General features: G+C 40.6%; 1 protein-coding gene across 2 annotated transcripts; it reads left to right on the plus strand.

Annotated features, from left to right (window-relative positions):
• Nucleotides 1-3,252: 3,252 nt before the first annotated feature.
• LOC137193564 (neuronal calcium sensor 1) lies at nt 3,253-18,127 on the plus strand. 2 transcript variants are annotated; one of them, XM_067604781.1, is made up of 10 exons: nt 3,253-3,746; nt 4,314-4,426; nt 5,457-5,599; nt 8,807-8,831; nt 12,809-12,947; nt 14,925-15,003; nt 15,467-15,555; nt 15,626-15,703; nt 16,290-16,397; nt 16,880-18,127. In XM_067604781.1, the coding sequence occupies exons 3-9, from the start codon at nt 5,536-5,538 to the stop codon at nt 16,386-16,388; spliced, it is 573 nt and encodes a 190-aa protein (XP_067460882.1). In that variant the 5' UTR covers nt 3,253-3,746; nt 4,314-4,426; nt 5,457-5,535; the 3' UTR covers nt 16,389-16,397; nt 16,880-18,127. The 2 variants fall into 2 exon arrangements, with proteins under 2 accessions (XP_067460882.1, XP_067460891.1); XM_067604790.1 differs by lacking the exon at nt 3,253-3,746 and adding an exon at nt 3,957-4,035.
• The last annotated feature ends 10 nt before the right edge of the window (nt 18,128-18,137 follow it).

An 18,137-nucleotide genomic window follows, 5' to 3' on the forward strand; every position in this document is an offset into this window, starting at 1 on the left:
CAACCGTGAAATGTTTCATTCTTGATGTCTCTGTTTCTAGAAACACTGTTTTGTGATCTATAAGAATGAGTTGACCTAAAATGTGTTGCATTTTCTTTTTTTCATCGGTGACACAGCTAAAAAAAAAGAATATAAACTATGTCCTAAGGCGATTATCATTTAAAACACACTAAAATAAAAGTCAATCATACTTAGAGAAATGCCTTAATTGATGCCCTTGCTATTCAAAACACCCAAATTTGTGTGTAGTGAAAGGTTAATGTCTAAAGTTAAGTAAGAATTTATGTAGTCAAGCTCTATATTGGACTAAGTGGTTTGTGGTAAACTGTGTTCCGCAAATAACACGAGTAATCAATTCACACAGCCAGAGTCGAACTTAACTTCTGTTTCTAAATAGAATCAAGCTTTTACTCAAGCTCCACCTGCTCTCAGATCTACAGCATGAAAAGATTAGTAAATCTTGCATTAATTTAGCCCATTTTAACATGGCCTGTTTCTCCTGTGCTCAGCCTTGTTGCCCCTATTCCTATGAGACTACTGTAACTGCAGCTGACTGCAATAAGGGACTGCGGGGAAGGGCACTGAATACTAAACTGGCCGAGTCACAGCCTACATTTAGATCCAACCCTCTCATGAATGGGCAGAAAACTCCTATTGGGCTATAGATTGATGATGTGGCGGTTGTTAATGAACAAATCCTATGACTGAACATCTGTTGGCAGGCTGCTGAAACGACCAGAATTTTAATAAGCTGCACATGAAAAGGTCTTACTGCAAAGTTTGCAACCGACCACGAGCAACATGAGTAACGAGCATGAGTAAAAAATGTGATAAATTGAGACTCGTGGGAAAATGACTCGTCCTTGCCTCCTGCTTGTAGCCTAATAAGCAATCAATACATGTGAAGATTGAAGAACATTAATCATTTGCTTTAAACCATTCAGCTCCTTACCTCCCTTCTCCTCTAGCAAGTTGTATATCTGAAATCACTTTTCTGCATTGCCATGTTGCACTGTTTCTCACTTGACCCTGTGCTCTCCAGATCAGTAATTATAGTGGGCTATGTTTGGATGTTTGGATGGACTCAACCTGAATTTTCCTGCTATACTCTCTCCATTTGACATCCTACTCTGAACCTTTGAGACTTATTTTCTAGGACTTACAAGAGGTTCAACAAATTCTGTATCGTCCCAAATGCATTGTAAAATGATATAGCCTATGCGTAAATAACTATTATAGCAATATTTCAAAGCAAAACTTTGAAATAACAGAAAATTACTGAAAGGCACTCTTCAGTTTTCCAGAGAATATCAGTCTAATTGTCATGAAGACTGTGGTGTCTCTTCTGTGGCTCTTCAGGGAGCTTTTTAAAATTCTGCCAAAATCTCAAAACTGGGCTGGAGACTTCATTTTTTTTAACATCAAGTCTGTTTCACAAACTGTGTTACACCCTGTGTGTTGAAAGACATTTAACAGACAGGGTGTAACAAAACATGCTACTGTTGCATCATGGGAATGCTAGGATTTCTGGAGCTTGACCCTTACCAAGGACTAAAAGTCAAGATACACTATATTGGCCTCTGCTGCATCAGTTTTGGTCAGTTTTGGAAAATTGGTCTCATTTGAGTCCACATAACTTATGAAAAGTGTATTGCTAAATTGCTTTGTATTTTAATAACATGTCATAAAAAATAACAGTAAATTGCTAACTACCCCAATCATTAGAGATAAAACACATTAAATGGACATACTCAATGCCCTACAATAATCTAGTGATTAATTACTGGAGTTTTGACATGAAGCCATTAATATCCATAAAAATATTGCTGTATAATGAGCCTGTAAAACAAGGCTTCAAATGCATCATAAAATTAATTACACACAGTGGTACAGTGATTGCCTTATTACAAAGAATGCCCACTCATAATATAACAAACAAAAAGCAGCTATTTATAAGACCTTCAAGGGCATAGGTTTGGTTTTAACCTTGGTAGGGACCTTTTTTGTCGGACGGCCAAGATAATTGTGTATGCGTAGTTGCTCTCTATCACTCTTTTCTCTTTCATAGGCACATGTGCACACACACACACATTAACAGCCTGACTCTGCTAAATGTTTACTTTGCTGAATATGCATTTGCTGACTTGCCTGAACCATTGTATCATGATTTTTTCTCTGATTTTTGCATTTTATTTTATTGATAGACTACTTAAGTATAAATCAGAGACCAAAAGTAATATTTTAAAATAACATATCATAGACTGTCACAATAAATGTTACAATAAAATAAATGTATAGTAACCTGTAGGTAATGTGCTGCTCTGTAACTAGCTGCTGTAAGGTTTTCAAATCTCACCTGAGATTCTGTCCTTCTTTTAAATCATCTCAGAAACTTCTATTTGTAATATTTTTCATTCAGGTCCTGAACTTTTGGCTAGATCTCTCACTATGACCCCAGAGCTCACCTGAGAGGCTGCAACTCACCTGTCTGTGTATCTCTGTGCTGCTCAGGCTGCTGCTGACAGGATTTTCATAACGAAATGATGCCTGACAGTCATAAATCAGTTGGACAAGCTGTGGCTAATGTAGCTTATAAATAATGTCTTCATATTTTAATGACACACATTCAATAATAACTCTCCTCTTGATCCACTCAAGGAGAAAAGGAGAGATAGCATTAAATAGTAAATATTTCTCCCACTAATTTCAAAGATTGATTACAGAACCTTCTTATTAACTAAGCTTAACTATTACTGACACATTGGTTCTTCTTTAAAAAAGGACCAGCTGTCTTAATTTGCTTTTGGGAGGATTTTTTTTTTTACCAATAGTAATAAAGTTGTTTAATTAAACAGCATGTCTGAGCAACAATCACACATTAGCTTACAACACCTAATTAAATATATTATCAAATGATCTTAGTTTGATCCAGTGAAGTCGTTTTCAGTCCTGTGACATTTGAAACGTTTAAACTATAAATACTAACTGCTTCAGATTCTCCACCTCACTGACTCCACTGCTGCTGCTGCTGCTGCTGTCGGGCTGCTACTAGTCAACAATGCACAGCTTGAAGTTGAAGGTTGCCAGATCATCAGGTCGAGTATCCCCCATACCCTGCTCTTTCACTCCTTATAATAATGGCGCACTTTTTTGCGGAAAACACACACATCTGGCAACTCTGCAGAACATTACGTGTAGTTACACGTTAGATTGTTTGAGATCGGTTAAAATAATGGTAGGGACATTCCAACAACACCTTGATATTGGTTGGGTCATGTCCCTACTGTCTATACCCAAATCTACGCCCATGCTTGAACCCTATTTAAGCCATCTTTAAAACAGTATCTCAGCCAGTAACATTGGCGACATATCTTCCTCTAAACTCTCTCCCGAAAATGCAGTGCGGGTGAAAAAGTGAGTTTATATGAATTAGACAGTCAAGTTTGTGTCCGAGATGACACGTATAAAGGCCGTTCAAGCATACAAAGAGTTAGTGTATGACCAACGCTGCCGCGACGTCAGTGTCTCTCCTCTCAAGCACTGACTGAGCTGAGCTGGTCGGAGCCAGCAGCAACGTCACTCCCTGACGGCGGCATCAGAGCAGCACGGACGGCCATCCGCGCAGCAGCGAGTCGCTCCGGAACTCGGCGGCGGAGGAGGAGGAGGAAGACAACGTTGGACAGCGGCTTCTGTGCTTTGTTTGGGGGGTTGACTGGACGGCTGTGCTTTCCACTTCTCCTGCTCTGGTAAACCTTTCAGTCGCTTTATAAGGAAGAGCTTTTATTCATTTTCATGTGTATTTTCGGTTTAGTTTTTTTTTTTTTTTTTAAAGTCAACTAGCTACAAGGAACAGCATGGGTACCAAATGTTGCGCGTACAATGACTAGCAAGCTTCTCGCACTGTAGCCGTTGTACTGTAGCCATAAACTGTGTGTTGCTATGGCATTGCCAGGCAACATCCCACCTGCTGCCGCCGCGACTGCATGCGTTTCTCCCATAACAGCTATGACTACATGAAACAAAGCGCTTTTTCACGTGCGTTAATTCAGCCATTCATTTAATATTCATTTAGCTTTAAGTTGTGCTGTTTTTTTCTTCCCTTTCTTCCCTCTTGCTCCACATTCTGCTATGCTTGTTGGCTACTCTCAGCAGCTTTGGCAGACTCTAGAAAGGTCGTTGTGTGTTTTTGAGTATTTTTCCAGTCAAGAGTGTGTGGCCCTAGGTGACAACACAGTCAGTTTCTACTAAAACACAGCACATGCTTGTCATTCCCTTTGTAATGTTGTCTGTCTGTATTCTGTTTATTTTCATAGTCATATCCAGGACCACAAGGCTTGAGTGTACAGAAGATGATGATTACCAGTGTGGCATCCCTCAGAAGGACATCACTGGCCATGGACACAGAGACCAGATGTTTGCAGTGAAGGTGCCTATTACACATTGTATCTTTCCCTATTCTGTGGCTCAAACAGCTGCTGTGGTTAGGCATCAGTGCATGCCAGCACCAGGCCCATGATACAAAGAAATTCCATTATCCTTCATCTCCTGTCTGCTGCGACAGAGAGGAGGAAATCACCATAGCATGCTGTCGTGAGGACAGGAAGGAGGGAGAATTATGAGTCAGAATGGAGGAGAAAAGAAAACTGTCACTCTTCAAATCCGCCTATAAGCTTGGTAGACAACTCACATGCTTATTTTAAGAGCAAGACCAGATCTCTTTTTTCGCTGTTCATTTGGCATCTATAATTGTACAACTATGTAGAAACCCGGTTTCTTTTTGCTTTCCATAAATTATTACTGGAACCTTTTTTTTACTTTTTCTTGAACTGTTATGTCTATCTAAATTCCAGGGATTAGACTTAACACTTTGAGTGAGAACAGAGTGCATGAGGGTGCATCCAAGGCGAGCTCTGTTCATTGTATTTTAGTTTACACACCTCCTTATCTCAGCTGTCAAGAGGGAGGATTCTTTTCTACAGTAACTTACCCAGAGCAATAGAGATAGTGGTGGGAAAGGAGGGGTGGGAGGAGTGAGAAGAACAGAGGATGACTGTGAGGGAGTGAGCGTGCTTAACCCAGCCACTGAGTGACTCTTGTATCCAAGGACGAAGGTAGCAACGCATCCAAACGCCACTCTTCGCCCACGGACTGCTGTGAAGAAATGAGGCGGACACATAGGCACTCAGCGCTCTTATAGACTCAACAACCTGCCGGCCTTTCATCTCAGGGCCCCTGGAGTTTGACTCGTCTGTCTGGAGCGCCAGGGCTGATGAGTGAGCAGATCATGACCACAGCTAGAGTGAACTACACAGAACGATAGACTCACTTAGCTTGAATGGGAGCTGCATTTTCTTTTTTCTCCAAACCAAACCAAAACAAAACAAAAGCGTGTTTCTACCAATTTCACCGGTGTCATTGCTCTTAAACCGGCCTACGTTTATGTGTGTTTTTGGCAGAGGAGCAGACTGGAGAGGGGGTAGTGACAGGTGCTGCGTGCCAAGGTGGATTTGAAGGTGTGGAGGAGAGCTGAAGATCATGGGTAAATCAAACAGCAAGCTCAAGCCAGAGGTGGTGGAGGAGTTGACAAGGAAAACCTACTGTGAGTGTCTTCAGATCTTTTTCTTTTTGCTCGTCTTTAGAAAGGAATCGTGCAGAAACTCTTTGCAGCTAGCCTGTATGCCAATTCGGGAACATCCTGGCCAAAGTTAAAAGTCATCATCATGTGAATTATAAACAGTATGTGACAGGAATGCATAATATTAATTTTACTGCTGTGGTTTTCAAATCATATTTTCCACCCACTGTGTTCCAAACAGGCTGTACAGTAAATGGTCCTGCCTGCTGGTACTATATGTATATTGGGATTCCACACCAGTTTCTCATTATCGACGGAACAGAGCTACAACTAAATGTCAGCTGGGAATCAGCTCCCCGTTTGATCTTAATTTACATTTAAATGTTGTGTAGCAAATTGCAATTGGTTAAGGTCTGGCAAAAGTTGTAATCAGCATCTTTAAGTCACGCTGAAGGGATTTATGAATATGGAGATGCTGAGTTTGTATCAGCTATCAAGCTGCAGGTTTTATAGATAGATGTGCAATTCATGGACCCCCTGTATATGTAAATATGTTTATATGAATACAGAGATAGATGGATATAGAATATAAAGAGAGTCTAAATTGATACATGCTAGGCTTTACATGCCTCAATTATAAATGGCACTCCTGCACAGAGACTGACAGAAATGAGGGGATCATGGGAGGAAACGACCAAAGTCGAAAGCTATTGAGTCTGTCCGTTCACAACATTGCAAGTGCACGCATTCATCTTGCTCCTGTTGTCCTGTTATCAGGACATCACAGATTGAAAGCATTCAGTCTTCTCACCCTGCCAGTGCAAGCTTATTAATAATAATCTCCTGCTGAACAAAAAAAATAAAAAGATTTGTTCCCCCACAGTTTTCAATCAAATTTGAACAGAGATCACATGGATAATTACCAGAACAATGTCTGCTTGAAAAACACTATATTAATCATTTGTGTGTTATTTCTGGAGCCCAGCATTATTATTATTTGAGCAGTACAGTGTGCAGGTGTGGGTGGGAGTTGACATCCATTGGCTGCTTAATGACAGTGTTATTTGTGTGGTGGGTTTCTCCACAGCAGAACCAAGGAAGGCTGTTGTGGCAGGAAATTGCTGTGGAGGAAGATTGGGCTTCGTGCTGGGCTGGGCTGCTTGCTGCTGTCCTTTACACTCACTCTCTCTCTCTCTCTGTCTCTCTCTCTGTGTCTCTCTCTCTCGGTGTCTCTCTCTCTTACCCTTTCACCCTGTCTCTCTCGCTCCATCCCCTAATTGCCCTCTTTGAGCAGGGAATGGAATAGTATAATTAGGATCTTATCTGGTTAGCATCACTGAGAGGGGTACCAAGCTTTCTCTCTCAGTGTGATCATTCTCCCTCGTTGTTATTTTTTTGACTGAGACACTATCATTTCTGCTTTCCTTCATCTTGTTGCCTCTCTCTCTCTCTCTCTCTCTCTCACTCTTGCCCTCCCATGAGAAGCTTTGTCTGCCATTTTAATCGTCGCTTTCTTTTGGTTCTTGACAGATTGGGGACTTAGTAAATTTCTCTGCCTATGTGTCTATTTGTTTCAGTGGTAAAAGAAGTAGGTTTCTTTTTTTCCTCGCAGATAATGCCCGCTGTGTCGACAACTAACAAGGCCAGGCCAGAAATAAGGCCTGTTAGTTCAACAGAATATCTTTATATGTCTGTCTTCTGCTTTGTAGCAGGTTTGAAAATGCAGAGACATCTTCATAAGTAAATCATTATGACATTGTACGCTCAATAAAACACTTTTCCTGGCCAAAGACAATATCAAGCTGTGCAAAGACTCGGTAACTAGCCAGTGTTTTCCCTTCTCTAAGTGAAAACAGTGGAAAAGACTTGCCTCACCTATGCTTGAAAAAATCCCATTTCAACCCAGGAATGGTTTTCCAAATGAGTGCTCTGGTATCACATGGAAAGACCAGCAGTCGTATTAAAATCTCTGTAGGTGAAGGCTAGGCCTGGGTAGTAGTATGACAATTTGTAAGTTGTTAAAGCCATGAAAAGGCTTGCAGTGACAGAGCGCAAGCTGGATGTGTTCTAGCAAACCCTGCAGGGCCAACCGGCTGAGTGGATCCTGCACTCTCCTGCATGGGCTGATTGCATTATTGCCCATTGCCTCTTGACTGAGTTATGTCATAATTTTTTATTAAATCGTAGCCATGGTAAATTGCCTCAATTTTTGACTTCATTGACTTTCGAGGCCAATTTAATGGTAGCTTGGCTTGGCTGACAGTCGTGAGATTGACCCTGACATTTAGTGCCAGGCAACGGGTCACATGATGGGTTTCTCTGTGAAACGCCGAGCAGTACAAATTGAGGCCGAGATGAATGCGGGCGAGGTCTACCTGACTTGGCCTCCTTATTGATAGCCTCTGTATGATTCTCTCCTGCAATGTGAGGGTGTTGGTTAATAGTAATTGAATTCTTATTTGTGGCAAGTAAATGTTTAGCTTTAGTTCGTTTTCTCCGGATGTAGACTATGCCTTTGTAGTATGACTGCGAGCTGCTCAACAGGTAAACATTACAGTAGAAGAAGTTATCGATTAACTAACCAGCTGTTTGTGGTTTTGCTTTGCCGCAGGCCCAACAGAGGTGGTAGTAGACGGAGCAGCAGGAATTCAGAAAGTCTCTCTCAAAGGACTACCTGGTTAAACTAATGCTATTGATTTCACCCCCTGTTTTCATTAGTAATCCCAGAGGCTGAAAATTGCTTCGGTTACTTGAGAGAAAGTAAAGAGCAGAGCCATGAGGGATTGGTTGATTAGATACTGGTAGATGATGGTGCTTGTGTGGGCTTGATAACACATCCTGTCTTCTAAACTATTCTCTTTCTTAAATCGGTGGCTGACCTTCATTCCCTCAGCCTTTCTTGTCTTTTTGCAGTTCCCTGGGGTTTACTCCCACTTGTTCTGTACTTACTGGCCTGGATAAATCATTGCTCTTCACCCCCTTTGATAATATACTAGAATCGATGGATTGTACACTAAACTAAACATGGCTAATTTCTTTTAATTGCATGGTGATATTGTTGAACAGTTTTGGTCAAGTGAGAAGATATGTGTTAGAAAGGATTGAGCCAGGATGATAAATGATGCTACTACTTGGCTCCTCTGTGTATCCAAAAGTAAGCTACTTTTTTTCTAGGGCAACCAAAGTTTTCATCTAAGCTAATGCCACTTTTTTTTTTTATTTCTCTTACAGTTACAGAGAAAGAGGTGCAGCAGTGGTAAGTGTGTGCATTCATTTTTAATGAGAATTTTTCCATTCTTGATGTGAGGCTAGTCAAAAGACGAGCATTTGTGATTTTACCGGCGACGCTCGTAAGAAACAGGGGGCCTTATCTTGACCCACTTGCAAAACCCACTTTGATGTGTTTCGCCCAGGATTTAGTTTCAGAAATCCATGAATGGTGTATTTACAATTGGTTTGATAGTTAATTTGAAGCCATCTCCTTCACACAACCCTGAAGACAGATGAGTTCTGAAAATAGAACGACTTTGAAGCCTTACTGAGACCGAATGGCTTTCAAACCTGATAACACTGATACAAACATTTCCATGATGCATTCCTCAACAACATTTTTGCTCTATTTGTAAAAGGGATGTATGATAACAGAAGAATGCGGGGGTATAAGGTTGTTTCACTTCCAAGCACTTAATGACTACATGGCCACAGAGCCTCCACAAAGCTGGCGATTAGTAATCCTCCCTGTCATATTCTCTACCTATTAGTCAGTGTGACCCACACCTGCATCATCTTGCAGAGGTCTATCTTTTGTCTGATCTCAGCCTGTACTTAAAGTGTTGTAACATGTACTTACACATATCAAAATGAAACACATTCATGAAGCAGAGATACCTCAGGCCAGGATAAGTCACACTACACGGTGAGAGTGATCATCGCCGTTAAGGTGTGAATTTTTGAGTGTTTTTCTGAAGTCACAGTTTGACAGCCAAGGGCACGAGGATAAGAAACGATGCATCTTCATTACAGAGATGATTCAAGCATGAGCGTAGTCATTGCTTTTGTTCGCTGCATGGTGCTGCTGGGCTATTGTTTCTTTGGAAATGAAAAACAAAGAGTAGTGTATATCGAAAAAGGAGAGCACTGTAATAAAGTGATCACTCTTCCATGTTCATGTGCACTTCAGTTCTCCTGCTTTGGTTTTGCATTTCACAACCTAATTCTGCATGCATGAAAAGAGCTCCGCCTCGGGAGCTAGTCGCTGCTCATGTCTCCAGTTAGGGGGTTTACCGGGGGGGGGGCTAAGGAGCCAGGGCACATTCACAGCCACACAGTAACAGCAGCAGCATTAGATATCATTGGGCATCGGCAGGTCCGGTGCCTCGGAGCTGGCCTGTCTCTGGGGCTGCCTGAGTGCACTGGGGTGGAATACCCCCCCGCTGCCCCGGCTGCTCACCATCACTCTCACTGTCTTTCACAGGAAACTTTGCATGATTCCTCACTTGAAGATCAGCAGCAATCAACACGGCTGAGTGTGAGGGATGAGAGGGAATTTTACCAGGGGAAATGCCAGATGGCGTGTAATTAGAGCAAAGGCACAGACACAGAAGAATTAGCAGGGTTAGATAAATGCCTGTGTTGTGCATTAAATTTGTTCCCCTTTCTAATTCTCCTCTAAGGGAACATCATTAGTATGCTCGAGGCTCACCTGAAATCAATAACAAAATGCCATAGCGCAGTGATGTTCCTGCCAGCTAGGCAGGAGCAAGAGAAACATCCTTAGCAAGCCACCATGGTAGATGCCAAGGAGAAGGAGCCAGTGCCAGTAATGAATACTTTATCTTCATGCTGGCTCCCCAGTGTGGTCTGATGCACAATGTCACGTCTGCTATGTCCCTACAAGTACTGCATGTAGTTGCATTGTTACACTATTTCAAGTACTATCTGACTGTGTATGTGTCTTAGCACCAGTGTCATCAAGTCAGATTTCTTGTACATGATGTGTTCCTGGCAAATGAAGGTGATTCTGATCATGGCTCTTATGATTTGCTGACACTGGGCGAACTTGACACTGGTACACTGCCTTTGTACTGTACCAATGTACTGTACATATATATGTGTTCTGCTTATGTAACTCTGCTGATACTCTGTTAAATGCAGTAGTCGGCCTTAGTTGTCCAATAAAGCAAACTCATGTGACTATTGACTGGCTAGAGGAATAATAACATTTCAGTGAAATAATTTAGTAAATCAAAACTCAAAGTACATTTTGAAGACTTTGACTAGAGCCTAACCAATACTAGATTTTTTAAATTTGAGAATTTATAAAAATCCAATAACAATATAGCAGCTATTTGTTTTTTAACTTAGGCACATAACAAAGAAATGGTTTTGACAAGGATCCCATAAATTTGGTTGAAAACTGTAAAATAACAGCTGTAAACAATTACAACAAATGACACAAATATGTAATAGGCCCAAACTTTGCTGAACTATTATGAACATTAGGTGAAGTAGTGTATGTTGTGGCCAAGCCTGTATTATGAACAGGAAACAATTATTTGATAGTTGAAATAACCTGTCACTAAAAACTTTACACAAAATAAATGCAGAGACCAACTGCTTAATCAGTTTCACATGCGGTAAGTCCAGGGACTCTTAAGGTGCTCTTGAAGTGGAAAAGAATGGTCACAGAGAAGTAGTCAAAGGGAAAAGCTATATTAAAAGCTTTTATTTAGTCAGACGTAATGGTTTCTGCTTCATAATGGTTCAATTTCTGCCCTATAAACATATACTCTCATTGCAATATATCTGTAAGTAGATACTGTACGTGAGTATTGGAGTATCAATTTAATTCTAGTTTTTCTGTGATAAACTAAAATTGTCTGATTATGAAATTATTGAATACGAGCAAAGGAGACACCACTTACTTAGCAGATGAAAGTATTTATTGTGGATGATAGGATTTTTCAGTGACAGCAGCCTTTCATGTGCTTTGGCTGAACCTGTGGCACCAAGAGAAAGGTCTCTTTATTGGGAACTCTAGTGCACATATACTGTATAGATAGATACAACCTTAATGTATGCAATATTATACTGTATTCTTAAATATGCATACAGCTATACGGTATGTTACAATACAACTGAACCTTTTTATATTGCTGGATATGATATAGTTGCACATTAAAAAACGACTAAAGAATTCAGGTGAAATGGGTTGGCTTTGGATTATGATACACATTGTGTGTTCTGCACTTTGAATACCAATTCTGCATTATAGCGCGTGAGGCTTTCATTCCCCTGCATATGCAGCAGATAATTCAAATGTGAGAATTACATGCTTCTACTCCCTTCTCGCTTCTCTTCTTGCTGAACTTTTCCCAGCTGCTCCTCAAACAGATTCTCTTTCTCTTTGACTATATGGGGCTTGCTTCATTATCTCCGAGGCAGATTAAAAGTAAAGAGTTTAAGAGGAGTGAGGAGCCAGCGTGTGAGTGGAAAATATCTGTCCTGGCCTTCATTCTTCATCAGAACACTCTCTCTGGCCTTAATTACAGCCCAGCCTTATTTCGAGCAGCCTTAACTGAATCACAGATGAACACGCAGTGCTCCCTTGTGTGAACTTGCATCATTTTTGCTGTTGATCAAGAGCAAAAGCTTTTTGCAATGCTTTTTATAACTACAGTGTTATTATTTCCCTGCTATTTCCTCCTTTATTTTTGTAAAGGCTAGCACTCTCTTACTTGCTCCTTGACCTATTACAGTTTAGTTAGACTCTGAGGCTGATGTGTTCCTTTATGGATATATACAAGGAAACTGCCTACCTTTGAGTGACTGCACTTGAAATTGCTTATGAAATGCTTCTATATTTAGGCTAATAGAGATGTTAAGTCGCTCTCTTGATATGCCATTTCCAGGGGCGAGAGGAAACTCTCAGACTTATCTATCAGCCACGCATATTATCAAAAGAGGACTAGAGAGTAATTTGATTAGAGTTAACCACTCTGGGCTTGCTATTGGATTAGGTCGATTGTCTTATCTGTGAATGAGACAAATAGCTTTGCACTTTACCTTTTTGATCTAGCCCTCTCTTTCAAACTGAATCAGTAATGCCTACTGTAGAAGTGAAGAGGTGACTCCAGTTCATCATCATTGCTCACTAGTTTGTCTTTACATTTGTATATTTGTTAACTCTTTAAATGATTCTCTATATCTGTGTTGTTGTTTTTTTCTTGTCAGGTACAAAGGCTTCATTAAAGATTGTCCAAGTGGGCAGCTCGATGCTGTGGGCTTTCAGAAGATATATAAGCAGTTCTTTCCTTTTGGAGATCCAACGAAGTTTGCCTCTTTTGTCTTCAATGTATTTGATGAAAATAAGGTTTGTAATAAAATGAATATGCTCTGTTATCTTATTATTATTATTAGGCACAGTATAATCTACCTTTGTTACTTCAAAAAGAATAGTTTGAGACTGGTTGGTTTTCTGGAACCAGATTTGGAAAGTTATGTTAAAAATGAGTGTCTTTAAAGCTTTTGAGGCTGCAGCTTCCTCTGAAGATCTTTTTCAGTCTTATTCAGTTCAAGCCAGTGTGTGAAAACAACAGCTCCTTCTTTCAGTCAGAGCTTTGCACAGAATAAAAGGGCAACATGGTATAAAAATCATATTAATTTTGCTGCTGTTATTATTCCAGAGCCCTTTTTACTTTTTTTAGAACTGCAGTTCTGTATAATCAAAATATGTAATAAGGACATGTTATATACATTTGTGTACCCTACAAATGATTCTATGTGTAATTATTGCTCTATTTTTGTTCTTTGTATAACAGAATTCTTCTATGTTTTGCACATTTTGGAGGACTTTAAAATCAATCTCTGCCTGAAAATTGTCAGTCGGTATTTCCACAGCACAGATTATTCTGTCCTCAAAAATTGGTACTTTGTAAACAAAGAACAGAGTCGTAGCTTAATTGTAACCCTCGCTTTCATGCCAGAAACGAGCTTTTAGTGTGGTTGCCAATTTTTTCAAAAGGTCCACATGTATTTTTTAGAATGAAGCTCTTCCTTGTATCTGCTATGTGGGCGCATCCTCAAAGGACTTGAGGATATGAACATAAAGCAAGTTTTAACAAGGCCAAACTGTACAAGCGGGATATGTCAAAAATAATTCACCACATTGCAGTTGTACAAGATAATTCAAATTGTGTTTTGGAAGACCAACTGTAGATGAGCAGCTCCTGGGATGCTGATGAGCCCCTGGAGGTTTATTGACTTTGGTTAAGAGGCTTTGTGTCAGGAAGATCAGACAACCCCTCTGTCTGATGTTTATCTATGACCTTCATTAGCGTTAGGCACCCCGTAGTTAGAGAATGCATTGATCTTAACAGTTTTTATGACTTATGTAATCAGCAATGCATGACTTCAGCTTTGTCTGGCTGGTCAGATGTCTGGTTGAGATAAAGTCACCCGACCCTAAGGCCAACGAAGAGTGCTTGACTTTTCATCTGATAGAAGAGCTGTGGCTGGACTCATAGCGCTTACATTAAGGGAAGTGTTGTAGCAGAATGTCGGAAAAACCTGGTGAGAATATGAACTAACAAGAGGCTGATGGCTCCACTACCAGGACGCTCATTTATATGCATTGCTTGTTGTCCACAAGCTGTTGTTTTCACTTGTCATATGAATGTTATTTCTTGCCTGCAGTGCTAAAGTTTGATGTTAGTAAGTCTCATGAAGTCACTTGAGGCTGGAGGCCATAACTTGATGAGTTAGTCTGAATTAGCAGCGTTTGAGCCACTTTGTGCTTTCGATTTAAATTTGATTGTTATCCATGTTAGCAGATGTTTTTATCCACTGCACAATGCATGGCTGCACAGTACAACGCTGAAGGCCACAACTTTGGGAGGATAATTGGAAATTTTGAGCTGCTATGGTGAGATTTTGCATTCTAACAAAGCTGAGAAGAAATAAATGTCAAAAAATAGTATTTTCTACCTTGTTGGACAGAATTGTCTGCCAAGCCTATTCTTGATGTCGAATCATTGGAAAAATGATTTATAGAATATACAGTGGTTGAATGTTTGTGTGCTTTAACTTTTAGACTATGAGCCAGTAGCATCCATCTTCCTAATGACCAGAGGTGACATATTTCTGCCTCAGGAGAGAGCCAGGTGCAGGGCAAAAATAGCAGCTGACTTGGAGCAAATGTCTGGCCCCATTTTCAGCAGAATGGAGCAAGGACATCTTGAAAGAAAAGCAAGGAGTTCATGAAAGTAAAGCTACAGCAAGTGCGAAGTTCGATGCTCATCTTGTCTCTGGGCCATTTCCTCTCTCTTTCTCTCCCTTTGCCTCTCTGTAGGATGGACGCATCGAGTTCTCTGAGTTCATCCAGGCCTTGTCAGTGACTTCTCGGGGGACTCTGGATGAGAAGCTGAGATGTAAGAAGATGCACCCTCCACCCCTATTTTTGACATTCAAATGACAGGATTCAGGATTGACTGCTATGCATTGCATATGAAAGAGGACTGGTTGGCTCCTAGAGCACAGCAAATAAAAGATTATTTGCAAGATACAGCAGGTTCCTGCGTGCTGGGGGTCATGACCCAACGTGTTGCCAACCTTTTTTTCAAAATAGAACACCTTAGAAAAACTTGTAACTTTAACTTTTAGCTTTATCCATAGTTCGAAACTTTTGACAAAGTGAGGTCATTATTTAAATCCAGAATCACTGCTTTCACCGTTTGAATCAGATCCAAAGAAACAAAATACTGTGCTTTGTAATCCATTTAAAGATATAATTGAATATAATCATTTGTTTTACCTTTTGAGGTCACAGTAACTTTCTGATCTTACTAAGAGCTGTAGTAAAACCCATATATTTTAACATCTCTCTCTATACAGGGGCTTTTAAATTATACGACCTTGATAATGATGGCTACATCACCCGCGATGAGATGTTGAACATTGTAGATGCCATATATCAGATGGTGGTAAGTTTTCATCAGACACTTGAACCTGAATTGTTTGAATGTTGCAAAGTGTAATGATTTGATATTTTAGGGGAACACTGTGGAGCTGCCTGAAGAAGAAAACACCCCAGAAAAGCGAGTGGACCGTATCTTTGCGATGATGGACAAGGTTAGTATTTAAATATCTTAATACATAAAGATGATGCAGTATTGATGTTACTTTCTACAGTGTATCAGTTAACTTTTCCAGACGCTGGTATAAGAGCCGAAATGATTACTAGTTTATCATTGAACTGAATGTGCCTTTGTTGTCACCCTTGAGGCTTTGACATGGACATTGTTAAGTTTAGGGCTGTTAGCTGTAGCCATCGCAGCGTCACTAACACTGCCTGCAGTCTATAAACATCATATATAGTCTCCTCCACCACTAGTCCTTGGTGCTAATGCCCATTCCCTCAGCTCCAGGAATCTACTCTGCTTTACTGAAAGATAAGATGCAGCCTGCATGGGCTTTTTTGTCAGCCCACTACTGCCAGATCAGCCCGCTGAACTAGCTGTGCAGCACAGCAGCACTTAGTGACTTGTGTTGGCAAAGAGTGGCCACCATCCAAGTGCACCGAACCAAGATCAGTCCAACAGCACTGAACAGAAGTAACATGATTTTGCTGGAAGAGCCTCTTTTGCCCCCTGCTGGTGCCTCTGTGTGAAAGCATTAATGGGCTTCAGTTTCATTCTGTCTCATATTCTTCTTCCAGAATGCAGATGGGAAGCTGACTCTGCAGGAGTTTCAGGAGGGCTCAAAGGCAGACCCCTCTATTGTTCAAGCATTGTCACTCTATGATGGACTTGTGTAGGAATGTAAGGTGAGTGGGTTATTAATGAGCATGTACCTGCATATTCCTGAGCTTGCATGATTTTCAGTCCCAGGTTTGACTCAAAGATAATATTGTGTAATTCTCATTTCATCCGAGCAAAGAATAAAAGAAAGGAAATTCAGTCTGTGGGCTGAAACCAAAGTGAAGAACCTTCTTTCTGCTCTCAGTTTGTTCTTATGAATTATTCAAATGGCCCACTTGTTTGCTGGCAATCAAATAGTCTTGCAGTGCTGAGTGAAGAGCGAGACAGCCCTCTCCTCTCACTGCCTACTGTAATGCACCGGCCGCTGCCAATTGTTGCTGACATCCTGCTCAGTGTTTTGTCAACTGTGAAGTGAGCTTGTGAATACATATTTTGATCATGCAGTAGCACTGTTTAGCGATTATTCCACATGCTCTGAAAACACCCAGGTATCATGACACCACTCACTGTCGTCTATTCAATGGTGATCATTCTCAAACCTTCTCAGATGGATCCAGCGGAGCATCCTCCTGCGCGTAACACGCCAATCCAGCACCATCACACCTGTAACGGAAGGAGGCCACACGGTCTCCCATTTAACTTGCTCACTCAGAAGTGGACTGCCAACTTTTGTCGCACGACATTTGTGTCAGTAGCTGTTTGTCTACATTTCCACTAAGGATTGTGAACAAATCTATATCTTCTGATGTGATGGAGAATTCAAACCCTCAGTCATTTATCCGTGCTTCTGCAGCTATGTGGCACCGCGTACACTGTTTAGTGTTGTGGACTGTGTAGCATCTCTGCAAGCGCAGTGTTGTGGTTTCACCATGGACAGACAAAGGAACCGAATTCCCTCAGAGTGTTAGTGTGTGTGTTGTTCACATACTGTAATCCAGGGGATGCACATGAACTGCTCAGAGGAACTGTGCTGCTGCTTCATCACCACATGGAGAGACTAAACCCGGAAGAATCTGGAAAAATGTGTTATAACGTGAACACTAACTTAATTACAAAGCAGTATAGTGTATATTGTATAATGTAAATATAATGGTAATTTATTTTCTGCTTTGCTGCATTTATGGGAATTTCCTCATAAATATGGAATGAAGTTTTATTTTTATCAAAGTTGTTGAAATGTATTGCACTGTATTTTTCATTATTATTGTGGGATTGTTTTTGTTTTTTTCTCACGTTCGGAGGTTTCCTTTCCTGAGAAAACAGGGTTTTTATTTGAAGAAGAGTGTCGAAGGAGCCGGGAGTTTTCTATGGATTATTTTACTATGTTTGCAGTCTGTGCATCCTATTGTGTTTTCACTTCCTCGTTAGCACGAGCGTCTAGTGTCTGCGGTGTTGCACTGCCACATCCTGAATGACATGACCAAGCAACACAGCCAATTCTCCCAGCTTACATCTGAATTGAGGCTCATTATTTCTTTTGAGAGCATCGTACTCCACCCTCAGCACACACAAAGCCCTGGTCATTGAGAGGCACAAACAGACATCAATTCTGGTTGTAAAGCTTTTGCGAGCTCTGTGGTTGCAATTGTCCACTTTGTATTTGTCCTGTGTGAGGCCAGAGCATGTGATGATACCTTTTTATCATTCTTGATTATTTTAGTTAGAGCATTAAGATGTTTTATCTGCTTCACTGATTTTAGGCCTTATGCAAATGATAATTTACTAAATGATAAATGTCATTTACCTGTTGATTAACAGTATAAGAGCACAGAATAAAATGCATTTAAGTGACTAACTTTTCTATT

Source organism: Thunnus thynnus, chromosome 2 (assembly GCF_963924715.1).
Source record: "Thunnus thynnus chromosome 2, fThuThy2.1, whole genome shotgun sequence".
Classification (NCBI taxonomy): domain Eukaryota; kingdom Metazoa; phylum Chordata; class Actinopteri; order Scombriformes; family Scombridae; genus Thunnus; species Thunnus thynnus.

Excerpts from the sequence above, each read along its gene's own strand:
- LOC137193564 (XM_067604781.1), top strand. The coding sequence starts at position 5,536 with ATGGGTAAATCAAACAGCAAGCTCAAGCCAGAGGTGGTGGAGGAGTTG. Across the intron at positions 5,600-8,806 it reads GTTGACAAGGAAAACCTACT|TTACAGAGAAAGAGGTGCAG; the intron begins GTGAGTGTCTTC and ends TTTCTCTTACAG. Across the intron at positions 15,004-15,466 it reads TCTGGATGAGAAGCTGAGAT|GGGCTTTTAAATTATACGAC; the intron begins GTAAGAAGATGC and ends CTCTCTATACAG.